At 37.5% G+C, this 18,443-nt stretch overlaps 1 protein-coding gene across 1 annotated transcript in view; it reads right to left on the minus strand.

The window, feature by feature from the left end:
• srcin1a (SRC kinase signaling inhibitor 1a) overlaps window positions 1-4,518 on the minus strand; it is a 263,387-nt gene extending 258,869 nt beyond the window's left edge. The window contains exon 1 of the mRNA XM_056452793.1: window positions 4,340-4,518. Within this exon, the coding sequence (XP_056308768.1) occupies window positions 4,340-4,361 (22 nt within the window). The 5' untranslated portion in view covers window positions 4,362-4,518. The remainder of the gene's footprint in view (window positions 1-4,339) is intronic.
• Between the last annotated feature and the right edge of the window lie 13,925 nt (window positions 4,519-18,443).

Genomic DNA, 18,443 nt, shown 5'->3' on the forward strand with positions numbered 1-18,443 from the left:
GGAATTGAGTTTGACACCTCTGAGTTAACAGATTGATTGGTACTACATCATGGTTGATATATATATAAATTATATAAAATATATATAATATAAATTATCAGGATATGAGATGACATATTTTAATGAGATTTTTCTCATATTTCCCAGGCCTATATTGTTATATTTATAATTTATTTTTTTTGTTTGAATGGGTCTCAATAGCCAAAACTGAAGTGTAATTCTAACTAAAAGCAACACTAACATTGCTTTTCCATGATTAATAGTGTAAAGCTGGTTGTTATAAATCAATCTACTGAATAAACTGTTAGGTAAACTAATAATTGTGACCAGACTTAACTTGGCTGGAGTGCAGAACTGTGTAGTTCATCCAGTATTTTCACATGCTTTCTTAAATGCTGATTTCTCTCAGCTCAAATTTATTTGTATTCTTATTTAGATATAAAGAGGAAACAATGGGGTAGCCATGTAAGTAGCGCTGTCGCCTCATAGCAAGAAGGTTGCTGGTTTGAGCCTCAACTGGGTCAGTTGGCGTGTTCGCGTGGGTTCCTCCGGGTGCTCCGGTTTCTCCCACAGTCCAAAGACATGCGCTATAGGTGAATTGGGTAAGCTAAAAATTTTCCGTAGTGTATGAGTGTGTGAATGAGAGTGTATGGGTGTTTCCCAGTGATGGGTTGCAGCTGGAAGGGCATCCGCTGTGTAAAGCATATGCTTCATAATGTTCATTCCGCTGTAGTGACCCCTGATTAATAAAGTTATTAAGCTGAAAAGAAAAGGAATGAATGAATGAATGAATGAGGAAAACATGCTGCACATAATTTATTCCAACTCAATTACACTCTGAAACTGAAATTAAAGAAAAATAACTTTGCTGTGCATTTATTTTGGGCCTTTGCTGTTAGTTTAGAACAGAAAGAGAAAACGTTAAGACTTTAGTCCAACCATTTATATAATCTGTGTTTAGTTGATGTGATGATCCTTTTTCACTCCTCCTGATTTAGGCATCTCACCCTCCCATTCGTGCTAACCAAAGCCGGTCTGTCCCAAGAGAGTGCGGTTATGCCTTCAGCATCCAGTCTCCTTCTCTCCTACTCTCTCCTGCCTTCCTCAGTCTCACTCCAAACAAGCATTCCTCTAGTTTCCACGCATCTCTCATCTCCTCTGCATATGCCTTTTTGCTCTGCTGAAGAATTTTTTTGTTCTTCTCTTGTAGCATTTCTGTCTCAACCCTCGTATGAAATCTTTCTATCATTCTTGTGATGCCTTATTTCTTCTCCCAGCAGACTTCAGGGACAAATGCCTCTAAGCACGTCTTTGTCCATCTTTCCTCCTTTGGCTTTTTCCATCTTTTTCTGCTTTATTTATTTTTTGTTGTTATTTTCTGCCTCCATTTCGCAGCCTCCTACCTGGAGGAGTGACTTTGAAACTGTGAAAAACAAGCTAAAAGAGAAATCTAGACTATGCTTTTCATATATAATCTCAAGGAAATGTGAATGTTTATCCATGCAAAAACTCACTACCATGATGTTGAACTCTTGTATGTAAATGCAAGGGTGTTGCAAAATCTAACAAAATTCAGTATTATTGATAACAATCTCTTTAATCTGAAGTTTTATGTGCAACTGATGAATTTCCACAGATTTTGATTATTTTTATGATGCTCATGTCAGTTCACCACACTGAAAGATGCTTGAGTTAAAAGTGTGCTCTTTGTGAGCTGCCGTGTATAGGATTGACATTCAACATTCATTCATTCATTCATTTTCCTTCAGCTTAGTCCCTTTAATTATCAGGGGTCGCCACAGCGAAATGAACTGCCAACTTATCCAGTATATCGTCACCTTAGAATTGTGAGGTTCTATCTGACATCCTCATCAATATTTAATTTTTTTATATATATTATTATTAAATGACAACTTATTTACATTATGTGATATTTTTATAGAAGTTTTAGGACTTTTTTATTTAAAAAAACATAAAAGGTCTACAAAGATCTACAAAGTCGAACTCTAGCTTGGCTCTATAAGGTTCTTTAAGACAAAAAAATTAAACTAAAAAAAGATGTGAGTAAATGTGATGATTTAGGAGCATTTTTTGACATTGAGATGAAATGTTGAATTATACATTGTTGAAAAAGAAACAGTTATTTTTTTTAAATTATATTTTTATGTTTGTACTTGAGTATATATAGTCAGTGAAACTTTTTTCGGTGCTTATTAAACTCAAAGCTCATTGTCTGTTTTATTTTTAAATTCTTTAAATTTGATATTAAGCCTTGAAGGACAAATACTTAATGTTTTAGGATGAATATTTTTCTTGTTCAAATTAAGCATACAATACTGTGCTAAATGTTTTATCCAGTGCAGATGTTAATTTTATGTAATTAATATGGTAATTTTTATTTAATTATATGTTTTATATGAATTATTGAAGTATTTTTATTGAATTATATGTCCCATGAATTAAATTAATTAAATGTTATAGAAAGCAAAAATTTAACTTTCTCAAACATCAACATATTGTTACAACACCAATTTTTAATCATTTAAAATTAAATTAATAAGCAGGTTGGTTGTATTTCTTCATAAGGAATGCTTCAATGAATGATCTGCCAGATAGAACTGTATAATTCCAAGCGGAAAATTACTTTCTGAAATTATAAGCTTTCATCTGCATTTGCCCTGTTTTATTTACCTCAATTTGTAAATGTAAGAGAATTTTGATCATTTACATTTAGAGTACATTTAGGGTTTCTGTCGTGTTAATGTATGAAAGAAAACTGTTACACACATATTGTTTGCTATATGGAATGCAAAAACTTTGAAACTCAATATCTCAAAATCATTTATAAAGCAGATAAAATCTTATAATTCCAAGGTGACAAAATGTTTTACACAATGGATGCCCTTCCAGCTGCAACACAGCACTTGGAAACATCCATACACATTCAGACACACTCATTCAAATTTTGCCAATTTAGTTAAGTATTCCATTCACCTATACGGGCCATGTCTTCTGGGACAGTGGGGGAAAGCCGGAGCACCCGGACGAAATGGTCAAGTGAACCACATGGAGAACTCCACACAGAAATGCCAACTGGTCCAGCGCCAGGACCCGTACACAGCGTATCCTTCTTGCTTTGAGGCGACAGTGCTAACCACTGAGCCACCATGTCCGCCCTGACATTCAACATTTTACAGAAATTGTGGTAATATGGCTGCTCCTCAGGGCATTTTCCAGCATCCTATGATGCTCTGGATGGGGCCATAATATGTTATGCTTTATAGAGATAGAATATAATTATACTGTCATCAATAAATCACCTTGGATGAACAAAAATATTATTTAAAAAAAAATACTGTGCTTAAAATGAAAGTCACTGGGATTCCAGTGCTGTTTTTGGGCCTTTTGACGGTCACCATATGCATCAATTTTTCTTCAAAATAACTATTAAGTATGTGTAAATGCCAAAAATGTTCAGTTTGTGTTAAACATCCCATAAAAATGCATGTTTTCCATTGTTTAAAATCCAACAGGTATCGGCAATAGTGGTGTAGTGGTTAGTGCGTTGACACATGCACTCCAGTGCTCACGGCGACCCAAGTTTGATTCCCGCCTCGCAGTCCTATGTCGTCCCTCCCCTCTCTCTGCTCCCCATGCTTTATTATCAATACTCTCTACTGTCCTAATAATTAAAGGTGAAAACCCTGAATAAATAATTATTTTTAAAAAAACAACAGGTACATTTACATGCTTAGAAAAGTCTAATCAATAGAACAACACGATTTTACTCAAAACGCCAAGACTTAAGTCTTTAGAGCAAATAATTAAAAACAAGTTGAGCGAAAGTTTATTCCTCAGTATTTAAATAGCCATTGCCTTCACAAGCCCCTCAGAATTCACCACATGCACAAGCTTGTGTAATGGGTGTGATAACTGCCTTTGCTTCCTACCAGTTCTCCTACATGGCACAATAAATAAACCACAAATATACACACATGTCCATCCATGCATTAAGCAGAACATCATCAGGTGACGGTTGTTTTTCCCCTCTCCCTCTTTCCCATCCACCTATTTCATCCCTGAGCCTCCACACCCACTGAGCCAGCCTTATCACTCCTATCACTAGACACCCTGCTCTCCAGCAAAGCCCTTGGATCCAACAAACGCTATATAATAGTCATAAACCACCATATAGGGATCATTGTACAAAACAACACACAGATACACACCCTCCAACCCACCTTGCCCCACCCCCTCGCCAAAACAGAGGACGAGGGGGTAAAAAACAGCAAACACAGCAAACAGCAAACACCTGCCACATACGAAGGAATCGACATACCTTGGGATGGTGCATTTCCCATAATGCCTTCACCGCGCTCCGCTGCCTACAAGAGAGAGCCACAGCCTGCTTCCTGATCCACCCTCCGGTCCTCCTCCTTCCTCTCTCTTGTCTTCACTCCGCGTATTCGCCTCTCCCGGAGCCGGTCGCGCTTCTATTCGCTCCTTTCCTCCGTCCGTCCCTGCCTTTCTTGTCTACGCTCTCTCGTGTTTATCCTCTGCTCCTCTCCCTCTCTTTCTCTCTCTCTCTGGCTCGTTTTCTCCAGCTGGTTCTCGCAGGCAGTGCCGTACGCGTGTGAGGCGATGTGTGTGTGAGCGCGCGACTCCGGGAGAACGAGCGAGCGTGTGCGGTCGTGTGTGTGTGTGCGCGCGCGTACGTCCTTGCGCGGCGCCGTGCAATCGAACTGGCGATTTAGAGTAACTGCAAAGAGCATTTACTAAACACGCAGCTCGAATTAAGTATTAGGATGAGCACAATACAAATAGTTACTAATTGATTAGCATGTTTTTTTCCTTATCTTCTATCTCTCTTTCGCCATCTCCCTCTCTCTTAAAGGAACAGTCTGTTCTCTGCAGTGATCGGGATAATCGCTTTTCTCTTTGCCCTTCTCGGCTTCTCGGTCTCTGCAGACTCTTTTGTGGAGGAATACATCGAGCGCGCTGGAGATTGGAGCTCTCCGTGGTGCTGAAAGTCACGGGAACGGCCCGAGGGAGCGGTGCTGAGGCGCGAGAGGGAGGGAGGAAGGGAGGGATTGGGACACACGGAGTTTCCTCTGAACACTCAGAGAGACCACCTAGAGGTGAAGGTTAACAAAAAAATAATATGGGAAGGAAGGTGGGAGCAGTTAAAGTGATAGTCCACCTAGAATATAATCACAGAAATATAATTATAATATGTGTGTAACAATAATTTATATTATTATCATAAACTTAGATTATTCACATTTGTACAATTAGTCTGTTTCAATTAATATTTTAGTCATACTAAGTTATGCTTCAGCACAGCTAAAGGAAATTCATACATGAGTTTCTAAACATCTTGTCCATTAAGTTTACAAACATATTGTTGCTAAAACATCATATTTATGTGTACAATTTTATTACAATCCTAATGATTACGATTAAATTATGTGAGGGACTAAGCAATTATTCATAAATACAACGATTTTACAGGTTTAAATGATTGTTCACAAGAGAAGATTTGCCTTTATTTTGACTGTTTTACTAAACAGATTATTGAATTATCAATAATAATATTTTTTGTAAATATAAAAACTGAAAATATTGTCATTCTTTAATGAATGCACCAACATTTTTGGAAATGATATTAACAGCAGTTTAAAAGGGCATTTCTGTCATTACAAGTCTGTACTTCCATCCAACAAAATAATAATCAACTATTATATAGTTTAATAAAATATAATATAATAATAATAATAATTTTTCATTAAACTGACAAAAAAATCTGAAGATGATTATTGTTGTTGATGTTGTTGTCGTACTTGTATTTTAGATATTTTACAATAAATTAATACTATATTTACGGCTAATATCACTGTTTTAATCAATAATAATCATAATATCCTGCACTAATAATCATATAATACTTATATGGACAAAGAAATTTAGATATCGTTTCTGTGCACCACAAAATAATAGGTTTAGAATGATTTGTTGAAAATGATGAGAGGGTATTAGGTTTAAATAAACTATCCATGTAAATGATTTCAGATATGACAGCAGTTAACGAAGAATTAGAGAGGAGGTGTTTAAATCGACAATTTTTCACCAGGAGAGGATAGATGTACGAAGGTGTGAGAATGTGTAGCATAAGGAAACATTCTGTGATGGTGATCCTGTGCGCGTGAGCTCAGCGTGGAAGTGTCAAGGAAGTGTGGCATGATTGCGATGAAACATGGCGAGGTTGCCATGACAGCAACATGTCCTTCTGCATGGGAAGGGGAGGCTTTCTTGTGCCCAAGTTAGCAGATGAAGGACATGACTCTGTGCTCATTAGGTGCAACAAACACAAGCATATTTTACATACACAACAATGTAATAATTGCATTAATTACCTTCTCATTAGTTTAATAACCCTCACTCACTCACTCACTCACTTTCCTTCCCTGGAATGGCATTCGCTGCATAAAACATGTGCTGGATAAGTTGGCGGTTCATTCCACTGAGGCAACCCCTGATTAATAAAGGGACTAAGCCGAAAAGAAAATAAATGAATGAATAATAATAATAATAATAATAATAATGGGGTACGCGGTGGCTCAGTGGTTAGCACTATCACCTCACAGCAAGAAGGTCGAGTCCTGGCTGGGCCAGTTGGTTTTCCTGTGTGGAGTTTGCATGTTCTCGTCATGTTGGCGGGGTTTCCTCCGGGTGCTTCGGTTTCCCCAGAGCCCAAAGACATGTGCTACAGGTGAATTGAATAAAGTAATTGGCCGTAGTGAATGTGTGTGAATGAGAGTGTATGGGTGTACATACACACTCACTTTCCTTTGGGCTTACTACCTGATTTATCAGGGGTTGCCACAGCGGAATGAACTGCCTAATGTAATAACCATGCAAAAAATCTAATGTGATTAAATGGAGCCCTGGGAGTTAAGACTATTATGACGTAATATAACATAATAATATAATACATCATTATATTGTATTATGTAACAAAAATATAATACACAATTTACATCTATTAGGTCTATTTATAACATAAATTATGTCTATTATTGAATTATGTAGAAATCCCATAAAATGTTTATATTTAAAAAAAACACATTCATCTTTCGACTATGGGGGATGCCATTATTTTAGGAGCACAGTGTAAGTCAGAAGATTGCCCTCGTTGAGCTACTGGTGCTGAATGTTGCTATATTTTAATATAATGTGATGTAATGTGTATTTTTTTATAGCGCATTTATTGTGTATGGCCATACTCCCAAAGCGCTTCAACGATCATGAGAGGGGGTCTCTCCACACACCACCCAGTGTGCAGCATCCACTTGGATGATGCAACGGCAGCCACAGGACAACAGCGCCAGTGCGCTCACCACACACCAGCTATAGTGAAGGGGACAGTATAGTGTCCCCTTCACTATACTGGGGCATTAGGACTCACACAGACCACAGGTTGAGCGCCCCTGCTGGTCTCACCACCATCACTTCCAACAGCAACCTAGTTTTCCCATGTGGTCTCCCATCCAGGTACTGACCAGGCTTAGCCCTGCTCAGGGGTCTTGGGCTGCAGGTTGATATAACGCAACTCATAACACAAAATACTGATACAATGCCACATTGTCTGGCTTTTGGCCGTAACTGTCAGTTGAAGGGCAACAAAAGGGAATATAAGGCCCAATCACAATTCTATTCTTGTACCCCTACCCCTTCCCCTTCCCCCTCCCCTTGGCCCTTAAAAATGAGTGTGAAGGGAAAGGGCTTCAAAATGTATCCCTAAGAATTGGGACAGCACTACAGCACCTGCACACATCATCATATGTCATCGCGATCTGCGACTGCTGTAGTTATTCCAGTTGTGTTATTTTTTGGTGTTTATCTTCAGGAAATCACTGAAGGCATTTCTGATATTCTCATAACAATCTAAAGTGGCAATAAGATCGTAACTCGTAAAAAAATCTAATTTTTTACAGCAGTGATAAATATGAAGTGAGATAAATCAACTTTTTTACTTGTTTAGTTAAATCAGAAGTTGCCAAAGTTTCCTTAGCATACATAATTAGAAGTTTGGCCAACAGAAGATTGGAAAAACCTTGCCTGGTCTGATGAGTCTCAATTTCTGCTGCGACATTCAGATGGTAGGGTCAGAATTGGCGTCAAACAACATGAAAGCATGAATCCATCCTGCCTTGTCTCAAGGGTTCAAGCTGCTGCTGGTGTAATGGTGTGGGAGATATGTTCTTGGCACACTTTGGGCCATAATTGAACATTGTGTCAGCGCCACAGCCTACCAGAGCTGACCATGTCCATCCCTTTAAAACCACAGTATACCCATCTTCTGATGGCTACTTCCAGCAGGATAACGTGCCATAAAGTGCGAATCATCTCAGACTGGTTTCTTGAACATGACAATGAGTTCACTGTACTCAAATGGGCTCCACAATCATCAGATCTCAATCCAACAGAGCACCTTTGGGATGTGGTGGAATGAAAGATTCGCATCATGGATGTGCAGCTTACAAATCTGCAGCAACTCCATGAACCTATCAGTCAATATGGACTAAAATCTCTAAGGAATATTTCCAGTACCTTGTTGAATCTATGCCATGAAGGATTAAGGCAGTATGAAGACAAAAGGGAGTCCAACCTGGTATTATTAGTAAGGTGTACCTAATAAAGTAGACAGTGAGTGTATAACAGAATATCCCAATATGTAAAAAAAATTGCAATAGTATTGCATCATGTTGCCTTCTTAATAGAAAATTGTCAAACGGTGTAGCATTGCATCACTATTTTGTATTTGTATTCATGCCATTTTAATATACGCTGAAAAAAAGTTTATTCAGTGAATTTGCAAAAAAAGAATGTAAGGAACTGGTAGCAAACTATTTATATGGATTAAATTTAAAACAACCAATTAAATTGTTTAATTTCAGCCCATATGAGATGGTTTGTCAACCAGTTTACTTTAAAAAAACATGAGCAAATCCAATGAATATTTTATCAGTGTGTGCAACTATATGAGCCATGCACTGTGTACCTATAACAATGAAGGAAACTATATGTAGTCCAAAAATGAATGTAGATTTTAATTCGATTTGTTTTTTTAATGTTTTGTAATTATATCATGGGTTTACTTCTACATATTCAGTAAGGGCATAATTTACATTATATGGAGTCATCATGGGGTTTCAAACCTTTAAGAGTTTAGTTTTTCTGCTGAACAAACAAGATATTTTGGGAGAAAAGAGCTGGAAAACTGTAACTATTTCCATAGTAGGAAAAACAAACACTATGGAAGTCAATGGTTACAGGATTCCAGCTTTCTTCACAATATCTTTTTTTATGTTTTAAAAAGAAGAAACAAAGTCAAATAGGATTTAAACAAATAAAGAGTAAGTAAAAGATGATATAACTTTTCACAGTTTTCCAGAGTTTTTGGGAGAACTACCCCTTAATACACAAGTCCCTTTTAAGATACAATGCAATAAGTAAAATCACTACACACATTCACAGATGATCAAAAGATGTTTGATATTTAGGTACATAAACGCAGAGCAAGAACTTTGTGTCAATGAGAATTTACTGCGGGTGAGGCTACCCAATGTAACACTGCAAAGATAGAAATCAACTGATCAGCAAACATTCATTCACTCAGCTCATTTCTTTTTTCGATTTAGTCCCTTTATTCATCAGTGGTTGCCAACAAGCGGAATGAACCACCAACTTATCCAGCATATGTTTTACACGGCGGATTGCCCTTCCAGCCGAAACCTATTGTAACACTGGGAAACTCATACACTCTTAAATTCACACACATACACTAAAGACAATTTAGCTTATTCAATTCACCCTATCATCTTTGGACTTTGGTGGAAACGGACCACACGAGGAAAACCCACGCCAACATGGGGAGAAAGTACAAACTCCACACAAAAAGTCAACTGGCCCAGCCAAGCTCAAAGCAGTGACCTTCTTGCTGTGAGGTGATTGTGCTATACGCACTGCGCCACCGTGACACCATCAACAAAACATCCTGCCACGAATGCAGCTCAGGTTTACATGTTAGACGAGCTTTCATCGCTTGTCACTTTATCAGTGGTGTCCTGCTGAGGACATGGTGTAACTGTGACATCATCATGCACAACAGGACAAGAGACATGCAGCAGATGGTGGAAATACATGAAGAATCATGCAGAGAACACAAGCACATGCTAAGACTACACATCATGCATGGTACATGAACAATGCAGGAATAACAGTGCTGGGTTAACATGCTTAATATTAGGATTGTATAACTAGCCATAGGGAAGGTCATATTAAGGTCATACTGTTAAGCTCATATTAAGTCATACTGGGTCATACTTCATATATTACATTATCACATACATGTTCTAAACTAAAAAATAATGTGCACTTTACTTTCCCTTGAGTACATTTGTAGTGCTGTGTCAGTACTTTTACTCCACGATTTTCCGTCAACCTGCAGTCCAGTACTTTATTTTTTCTTGTCTATGGGGATTAGAAAAATCAGTCCTGTGATTCCTGTACAATCAAATCAACACATAGAAAGTAAATCACATCATACTGAACTACCTCAAGACATGGGCACTTTATAAATGCAGAAAAACATTGGAAGCGTTAAACGGTCCAAGAAGATGTCTAAAATATTTACATGCAATAATCGAGAGACTGTTTTAGACTGCATGTCACTCATGAAAGTTGAAGGATGTTTACTGTATGATGACTGATATCGCCAAATGACCTTAAACAATAACCAGACCCCCTAGTTTTTCACGATTTTTTGTGATTTTTTGCGATAAAAATAACTGATTTAGTCTCCCAGAGACATCATTTTTTAGACACTCAAATACATCACGTGCGCTGCATATGCAACGTTTAAGTCATGTAAAACAATGAATTGCATACATGAACTGAAATAAATACCATTTGAAAAATTGGATGATTTATGCGGTTATTTTTGCTTAATTAAGAATTTTGCAGGATCGCAAAAATTTTTAACTTTTGTTGACTTTGTGTTGGATTCAGCTATCGCAGAATCATGAAAACTGGGGGGTCCGAATAACTAAATTCACTACAGAATGTTAGGTTTTCACACACATGCACAATATGTAATATTTACAACAGATACTTTTACTCTACTTGCACTATATTTTTGGGGCAAGTAATAGTACTTTTACTTGAGTATGATAGTTCAGTACTCTTTTCCATCACTGATTATATGTTATTTATGTACAATTTTATAGCATATTAAATCATTTCAAAAGCAGGATAATTTTGTCCTCAACTAATATAGTCTATGACTAATTTGAATGAAGAGATTTTTCTCAACACGTTTTACACATACTAATTTCTAATAACTAATTTCTTTTGTCCTTGCCATAATGACAGTACAACTTATTTTAATTTGTTAATTTGCAACATACTAGTATTCAGCTTAATTAGGTAAGTTAGGATAATTAGCCAAGTCATTAGACAACAGTTTTTCTGTAGCCAATAAAAATAATAATAATAATAGTCCTTTATTAAGGGGACTAATAAAATTCTTAGAGGATTGAAGTTTTAAAAAAACATTGTTTATATATCCCAGCCAAACTAGAAGAAATAGGCATAAAAAACATTGCTCTGTTAAACATCACTTGGGGAATATCTGTAAAAGAATTAAAGTTTCACAGGATGGCTAATGATTTTCATTTCAACTGTACCGTATCTATGTATACCATAGATGCCCAAACTAGGCTCCACAGGTCAAAGTTGGGCCATCCCATCAGAGAAGAAAGGTAGGACGATGGGGACTGTTTAGGGATTGTCATTTCTAATCTAATGTAATATTTTGTTGTTGTTTTTTGTCAAAAGAAATTAAATGTTTCAATTAAATTGTAAATTAATCAGATTTAGTTTAAAAGTATATAGGTGAGGGATAGAGGACAATGCAGAGACTCTGGCAAGTGAATCAAGGCAATGGCAGATTCTGTTAGAGTAGTGTATTCAGCATTGACCTTCACTGGTCACTCTTATGTTTTTATTGCGATATGTTACAATTTTGAGTTCTACTGCATAAGTTACAGTTTTTCATGTTTGCTTTGACCTGGTTAAAGAAACTAGGATCCACTCCATTTTCCTCATCACTATCACAGCAGAGCAGAAGACATGTCTTGCAAATGTGTAAACCCTTTCTCATTAGATTGACACATTTTCCCCAACATTTTTCAAAACAGTTAACACGGATGTCATTCAAGCAGTCCAAACCCCATTGTTTTAGCTATGGTAACCAAACAGAAACCATCCATTCCTAACTATTAGAAACTATCAAGATTAGTATGAAATCTCTAAAGCACCAGTTTGACACTCCTTCATACAAATCTTCAATTAGCAATCAGTCTGCAAGGAGGTCAAAAGTGGCTATGTCTTATACTCCATATAGATTTTCCTTTATTTTGGTTGTTACGACCCTGGTCTAGGTCAAGGACGTAACATAAATAATTGCACTTGACAAATAAAGTTCACTTTTATGAACCGCAAAGTCGCGTCCGTTTATTTGTCTTTTCTTTGTTGTTGTTTTTCTTTTTTTATCACCCAAAAGTGAAGCCTATTACCTCAGAGAGGACCCCACCACAAAATAACAAAAAAAAGCCCACTCTACCTATACACCCACAATAAAACTACCTACACCCTATAAAGAAAAGAATAGAAATAAAAATAAAATACTAAACCTAACTTCCTAACTATTCATAAAAACAAGAGAAAATATGTACAATAAAAAAAAGTGTAGAATCCATACTGCTTCGAACCGTGTATATACAGTATTTTTACAGTGATAGTAGCAAACAAAGTCTCAAACAAAACTTAAGGGGGGGGAAACACTGGAGGGATCACAATAATATGAAAACCAACGTTACCCACAACACAGGAATACACAATTAACAAATATCGCAAATAATAATATTTTTCCAACAAGAATCTATTCGCAACTACAAGCCAACAACTACCTCCCCGCTCTCCTCGACTGTTTCCATCTTTTTTTAAAAAAAGCCCTACGTCACTCCAGCCAATCCCCAATGACGTCGTCGACGTAATTAGGGCGGAACCTGTGACATGAGCAAAACGAGAGAAGAGAGAGAGAGAGAGAGAGAGAGAGAGAGAGAGAGAGAACACGGGAAAACAGACACACACAGACTTGCGAACGCAACATGGTTTACATGTGTTTGCTGCAATATTTACAGTATTTAATTAGGTTCTATTTGTTTAGTTTTTTTTACAATATTTCAGTTTTCAGCCGCAGTTTGAAAAAATGTCATGGATTCAATAAAATTTTTATCAAAGCATTTCTTATTCTGGATCCAATTCTACATTGAAAGATAACAAACGGCACTGGCAATAGGCTACAATGTCAAGCAATGGTGCGCTGATTCACACGAAGTTCTGTATTTTGTTGTCCGTTGTGTAATGCTTGATTGAAAGAGCTCATATACTTGTTTGAAATTTGTGTTGTTTGAAAGGCAAAATTTGCTTTTGTTTCATGTTTTAAATGTTTTGGCACAGTTAGAGCCTTTTGCAAGCAAAATAAGTCATTTGACCATGAGTGCCGCTGTTTAGGCCTGTGTGTTACCTGTTTTTGAAAATGTGGAGTTTCAGTTGACGGCTGCATCAAAGCAATCAAGAAAAACTGTAATACGATTAGCAATGTTTTTTTTTTCATTTTTAATTATAATTTAATAAATTAGTATTAATTAATGTAATATAGTTTGGTATATTTACCTTTGGCCCACGGCTCATAGTGATATTTGATTTTTGGCCCTTTATACAAAAAAAAGTTTGGCCACCACTGATCTATGCATACTAACTATGTATGAATGAACATAGTTTTCAGTCATATTAAGGTCATAATTCAATCCGAGCTACAGAACATGCTATGAATCTCTGAGTGCTCATTAATAATGATTCATCGTTGACTCGCGGGTCAAAAAATCCTTCTGATCATAACTAAGAAACCACGACATGCATGTGTGGGAGAGCTGCACATGAGGGCCTGCTTGTAGGCTGTTTTTATGGATGCTTCACAGAAAGAGGTCGTCAGATTGACAGATAAAGGGATGGCAAGGGAGAGAGAGTGAGTTCTTAATGATTTGTATCATTAATAATGTATGGCTGGGCAAGCTCAGGCTCAGGGAACACGACTGCCTGCCTGCAGTCCATCTGGTAAATGATGAAAAAAAAAAAGGACAGGATCCAACCTGCTGATATACCTCTATTAAAACCAGGAAGATCACCATTGATATCAGGCATTATGCCAGGCTATTATGCGTAGTTCAATATATCACTCGCAGTTCCAAGATCAGTTTAGCTTATAAACTGGTCCCGGTGTTATAATGTGATGGGTCAGATATGATTGCAAATCAGCCCCAGTAAGGCTTCTGTTAGTGGTTGTTACAGTGCAAAAGGATGGATGAGTCAGATGAGGAACACACGCTCATTAATATGCAGCACTGCACGCGATACAGTTGGACCACAGGGGTCTTTCACACTCAAGCACAAGTGCGTGATTAAACACACTCAAACACACATCCTCAATCACACTCATCTTTCACTGTCGCTCTAATCTGGCACTGAGTCTGGCACCATGATGATGACGTGATGATGGGGATGATTATAATAGTGGAGTAATTCTCAAGGTCATTATTATCATTATGAAGAAAAGCGAGAGAGGAGGAAGAAGAGCTCGATTGAGGAAAGGGGAGCAGGGTATGTGTGTGTGTGTGAGAAGAGAGAAACCATAATGGATTTATTGGAAATAGATGAGAGAAAACTGTGAAAGGGCAAGTTCAGTCCTTGAACCCCAAGCAATTCTGGACTGTGAAAAAAGGATACTGATGGTGTTGGGGGGGATGCTTGTCTAATTTGATGAATTAGGACAAAATATCAGACTTAAAGGAACACTTTCAGAGGTGTGTTGACTGCTGCTTGTATTTCGGGAATTAAATTGATAATGTTTTTCACACTGCATTCGATTTGAATAAAGGTAGAATACATGATGCAGAAGAAAATGAAGATGTAGAGGTCTAAGAAGAGAAAGAAGAAGACTAAGGATAATGAGATGATAATGGGTGGCACAGTGGCTTAGTGTCGACTCAGAGCAAGAAGGTCGCTGGTTCGAGTCCCAGCTGGGCCAGTTGGCATTTCTGTGTGTAGTTTTGCATGTTCTCTGAATATTTGTGTGGGTTTCCACCAGGTGCTCAAGTTTCCCTAACAGTCTAAAGTAGGGGTGCCCAAACTTTTTCTTATAAAAGGTCAAATACCAAACTTGATAAAGGGTTGTGGGCTAAATGAATACCAAATCGTAAATTTGCCAAGAGAAATTTCCTCATTTATTTGAAAATATTACAAAAAATAGATAACCTTGCTTTTAATTGTATTTAATATCTAATGCAATCTCTTTTACAACTTTTTTCATTTATAAATTATTACAGTTAAAGCATAATTCCAATTTTCAACTCAATGGAGCTCAATGTTGAATACACTAGTCGAGCTGCACCTGCCTTTACCTTGATATGCTCGTAGATGTCAGATGTACTGTAGGTCAAGTGACAATATTTACATTTTAAAAGACTGATTCATTTACAACAGTTAATTGAATTATTTAATTTGAGGTGCCTTTTTTGTAGATCAGCAATTAAACTAAGAAACAAAAGCTAATTAATTCAAATTAAGGATTTCGGTCAAAGGCATTCGCCCCAACCATCAACATTCTCCCTCTCCTTTCAGATGAGAAGGTGGGCCAAATCAAAGGTTACCGTGGGCCCTACTTTGGGCATGTCTGTTCTAAAGACATGTGATATAGGTCAAATGGATGAACTAAATTAGCTATAGTGTGTGTGTGTGTGTGTGGGTGCGTGCGTGCGTGCGTGCGTGCGTGCGTGCGTGCGTGCGTGCGTGCGTGCGTGCGTGCGTGCGTGCGTACAGGTGTTTCCCAGCATGGTTTCTGGGTTGGTGGTGCATTCTGCTGTGGTGACCCCTGATAAATGACTAATGAATGATGATAATGACAAAGAACAAGAAAAAAATAAACAGAAAATGTGGAGCAGGGGAGCGAGGTGGCACAGTGGGTAGCACTGTCGCCTCACAACAAAAAAGTCGCTGGTTCGAGCCTCAGCTGGGTCAGTAGGCATTTCTGTGTGGAGTTTGCATGTTCTCCCTGTGTTCGTGTGGGTTTCCTCCATGTGCTCCGGTTTCCCCCACAAATCCAAAAACATGTGCTAAAGGTAAATTGAGTAAGCTAAATTGGCCGTAGTGTGTGAGTTTGTGTGTGAATGAGAGTGTAAGGGTGTTCCACAGTACTGGGTTGCAGCTGGAAGGGCATCCGCTGCGTAAAACATATGCTGAATTAGTTGGCAGTTCATTCCGCTATGGTGACAGCTGATAAATAAAGGGACTAAGCCGAAAAGAAAATGAAAGATGAAGGAAAATGTGGAAGATGTAGAAGCAATAAAAGGAGCAGTAAAAGCAAAAGAAGATGCAAAACCAGAACATATCAAAGAAGATACTAAAGTAGAAGATGCTTAAACAGAAGTAGATGATGCAGAAGAAGCTGAAGCAAAATAAATAATCCAGCAAATCCAGAATAGCAAATAGCAAATCCAGAAGATCCAGAAGTCGTAGAAGTAACTAATGTAAGCAGAAGTAGAAGAATTGTATGTCAAAGAAGCTGAAGCTGCAAGAACAAATGATGAAGCAGAAGTAGACGAATCAAATGCAGATGAAGCAGATGCAGAAGATCCAAAAAAAAAATCCAAAAGATGCAAAAAGTGGAACTTTTGTAGAAGTAACTAATATAGAAAAAGCAGAAATAGAGAAAACACCATCAGAAGTAGAAGAATTCTATGCTGAAGAAGCAGCAGATGCAAGAATAGATGATGTACAAGAAGCAGAAGTATAAAAAGATTCAGAAGTGGAACTTTTGTAGAAGTAACTCATTTAGAAAATGCAGTAATAGATGAAACACTATCAGAAGTAGAAGAATTAAATGCTGAAGAAGCTGAAGATGCAGGAATAGATGATGCAGGAGAAGCAAATGCAGAAGAAGCAGATGCAGAATATGATTTATAGGGGGAAAAAGTAGCAGAATGTGTTGAAAAAGTTGAAAATACAGAAGAAGCAGAAGATGCAGAAGACGCAGTTGCTGAAAATGCAGTAGAATAAGATGTAGAGGAAGCAGATGCAGATGACAAAAGAAGCAAAAGATTCAGAAGTAGAAAATGTAGATGCAGTAAATGGTGTAGATACAGTAAAAGCAGAAGAAGATAATGTAGAGCAAACAGAAGATGCAGAATGTATTGCAGATGCAGAACCAGAACATGTCAATAAAGGTACAAAAGTAGAAGATGCAAAAATAGAAGAAGATGATGCAAAATAAGCAGAAGCAAAATATACAGGATATGCAGCCGATGATGATGATGGAGGAGAAGCAGCGAATGCAGCAGAATAAGATATAGTGGAAGCAGATGCAGATGATGGAAAAGAAGCAAATGCAGAAGATCCAAAAGTGGAAGTTGTAGAAGTAGAAGAATTCTATGGCGAAGAAGCTGAAGATGCAATAGTAGATGATGGAGCAGGAGTAAAAGAAGCAAATGTAGAAGAAGCAGATGCAGAAGATGGAAAAGAAGCAAATGCAGAAGATCCAAAAGTGGAAGTTGTAGAAGTAGAAGAATTCTATGGCGAAGAAGCTGAAGATACAATAGTAAATGATGGAGCAGGAGTAAAAGAAGGAAATGTAGAAGAAGCAAATGCAGAAGATCCAGAAGTAGAACTTTTGTAGAAGTAACTAATATAGAAAAAGCAAAAATAGAGGAAGTGCAATCAGAAGTAGAACAATTCTATGCTGAAGAAGCTGATGATGCAGGATTAGAGGATACAGGAGAGGCAGAATTATAAGAAGCAAGTGTAGAATATGATGTATAGAGGAAAAAGATGCGGAAGTTACATAAGTAGCAGAATATGTTGAAAATACAGAAGATTCAGAAAAAGCGGTGGCTGAAGATGCAGCAGAAAAAGATGCAGATGCAGAAGATCCAGAAGTAGAAAATGTAGATGCAGTAAAAGGTGTAGATTCAGCAAAAGCAGAAGAAGATGCAGAAGAAGCAGTAGCTGAAGATGCAGAAGAATATGATGTAGAGGAAGCAGATGCAGATGACAGAAGAAGCAGAAGATACAGAAATAGAAAATGTAGATGCAGTAAAAGGAGTAGATACTTTGAAAGCAGAAGAAGCAGGTGCAGAAGAACAAAAAGTGGAATGTGTAGAAGTAACAGATGTAGAAGAAGCAGATGTAGAGGTAGAAGCACATGCAAAAAAAGAATGTGAAAAAAATTTGATGCAGAAGCAGCTAAAGATGCAGGAACAGATAAT

The sequence above is a fragment of the Danio aesculapii genome, chromosome 3 (genome assembly GCF_903798145.1).
Source record: "Danio aesculapii chromosome 3, fDanAes4.1, whole genome shotgun sequence".
NCBI lineage: Eukaryota > Metazoa > Chordata > Actinopteri > Cypriniformes > Danionidae > Danio > Danio aesculapii.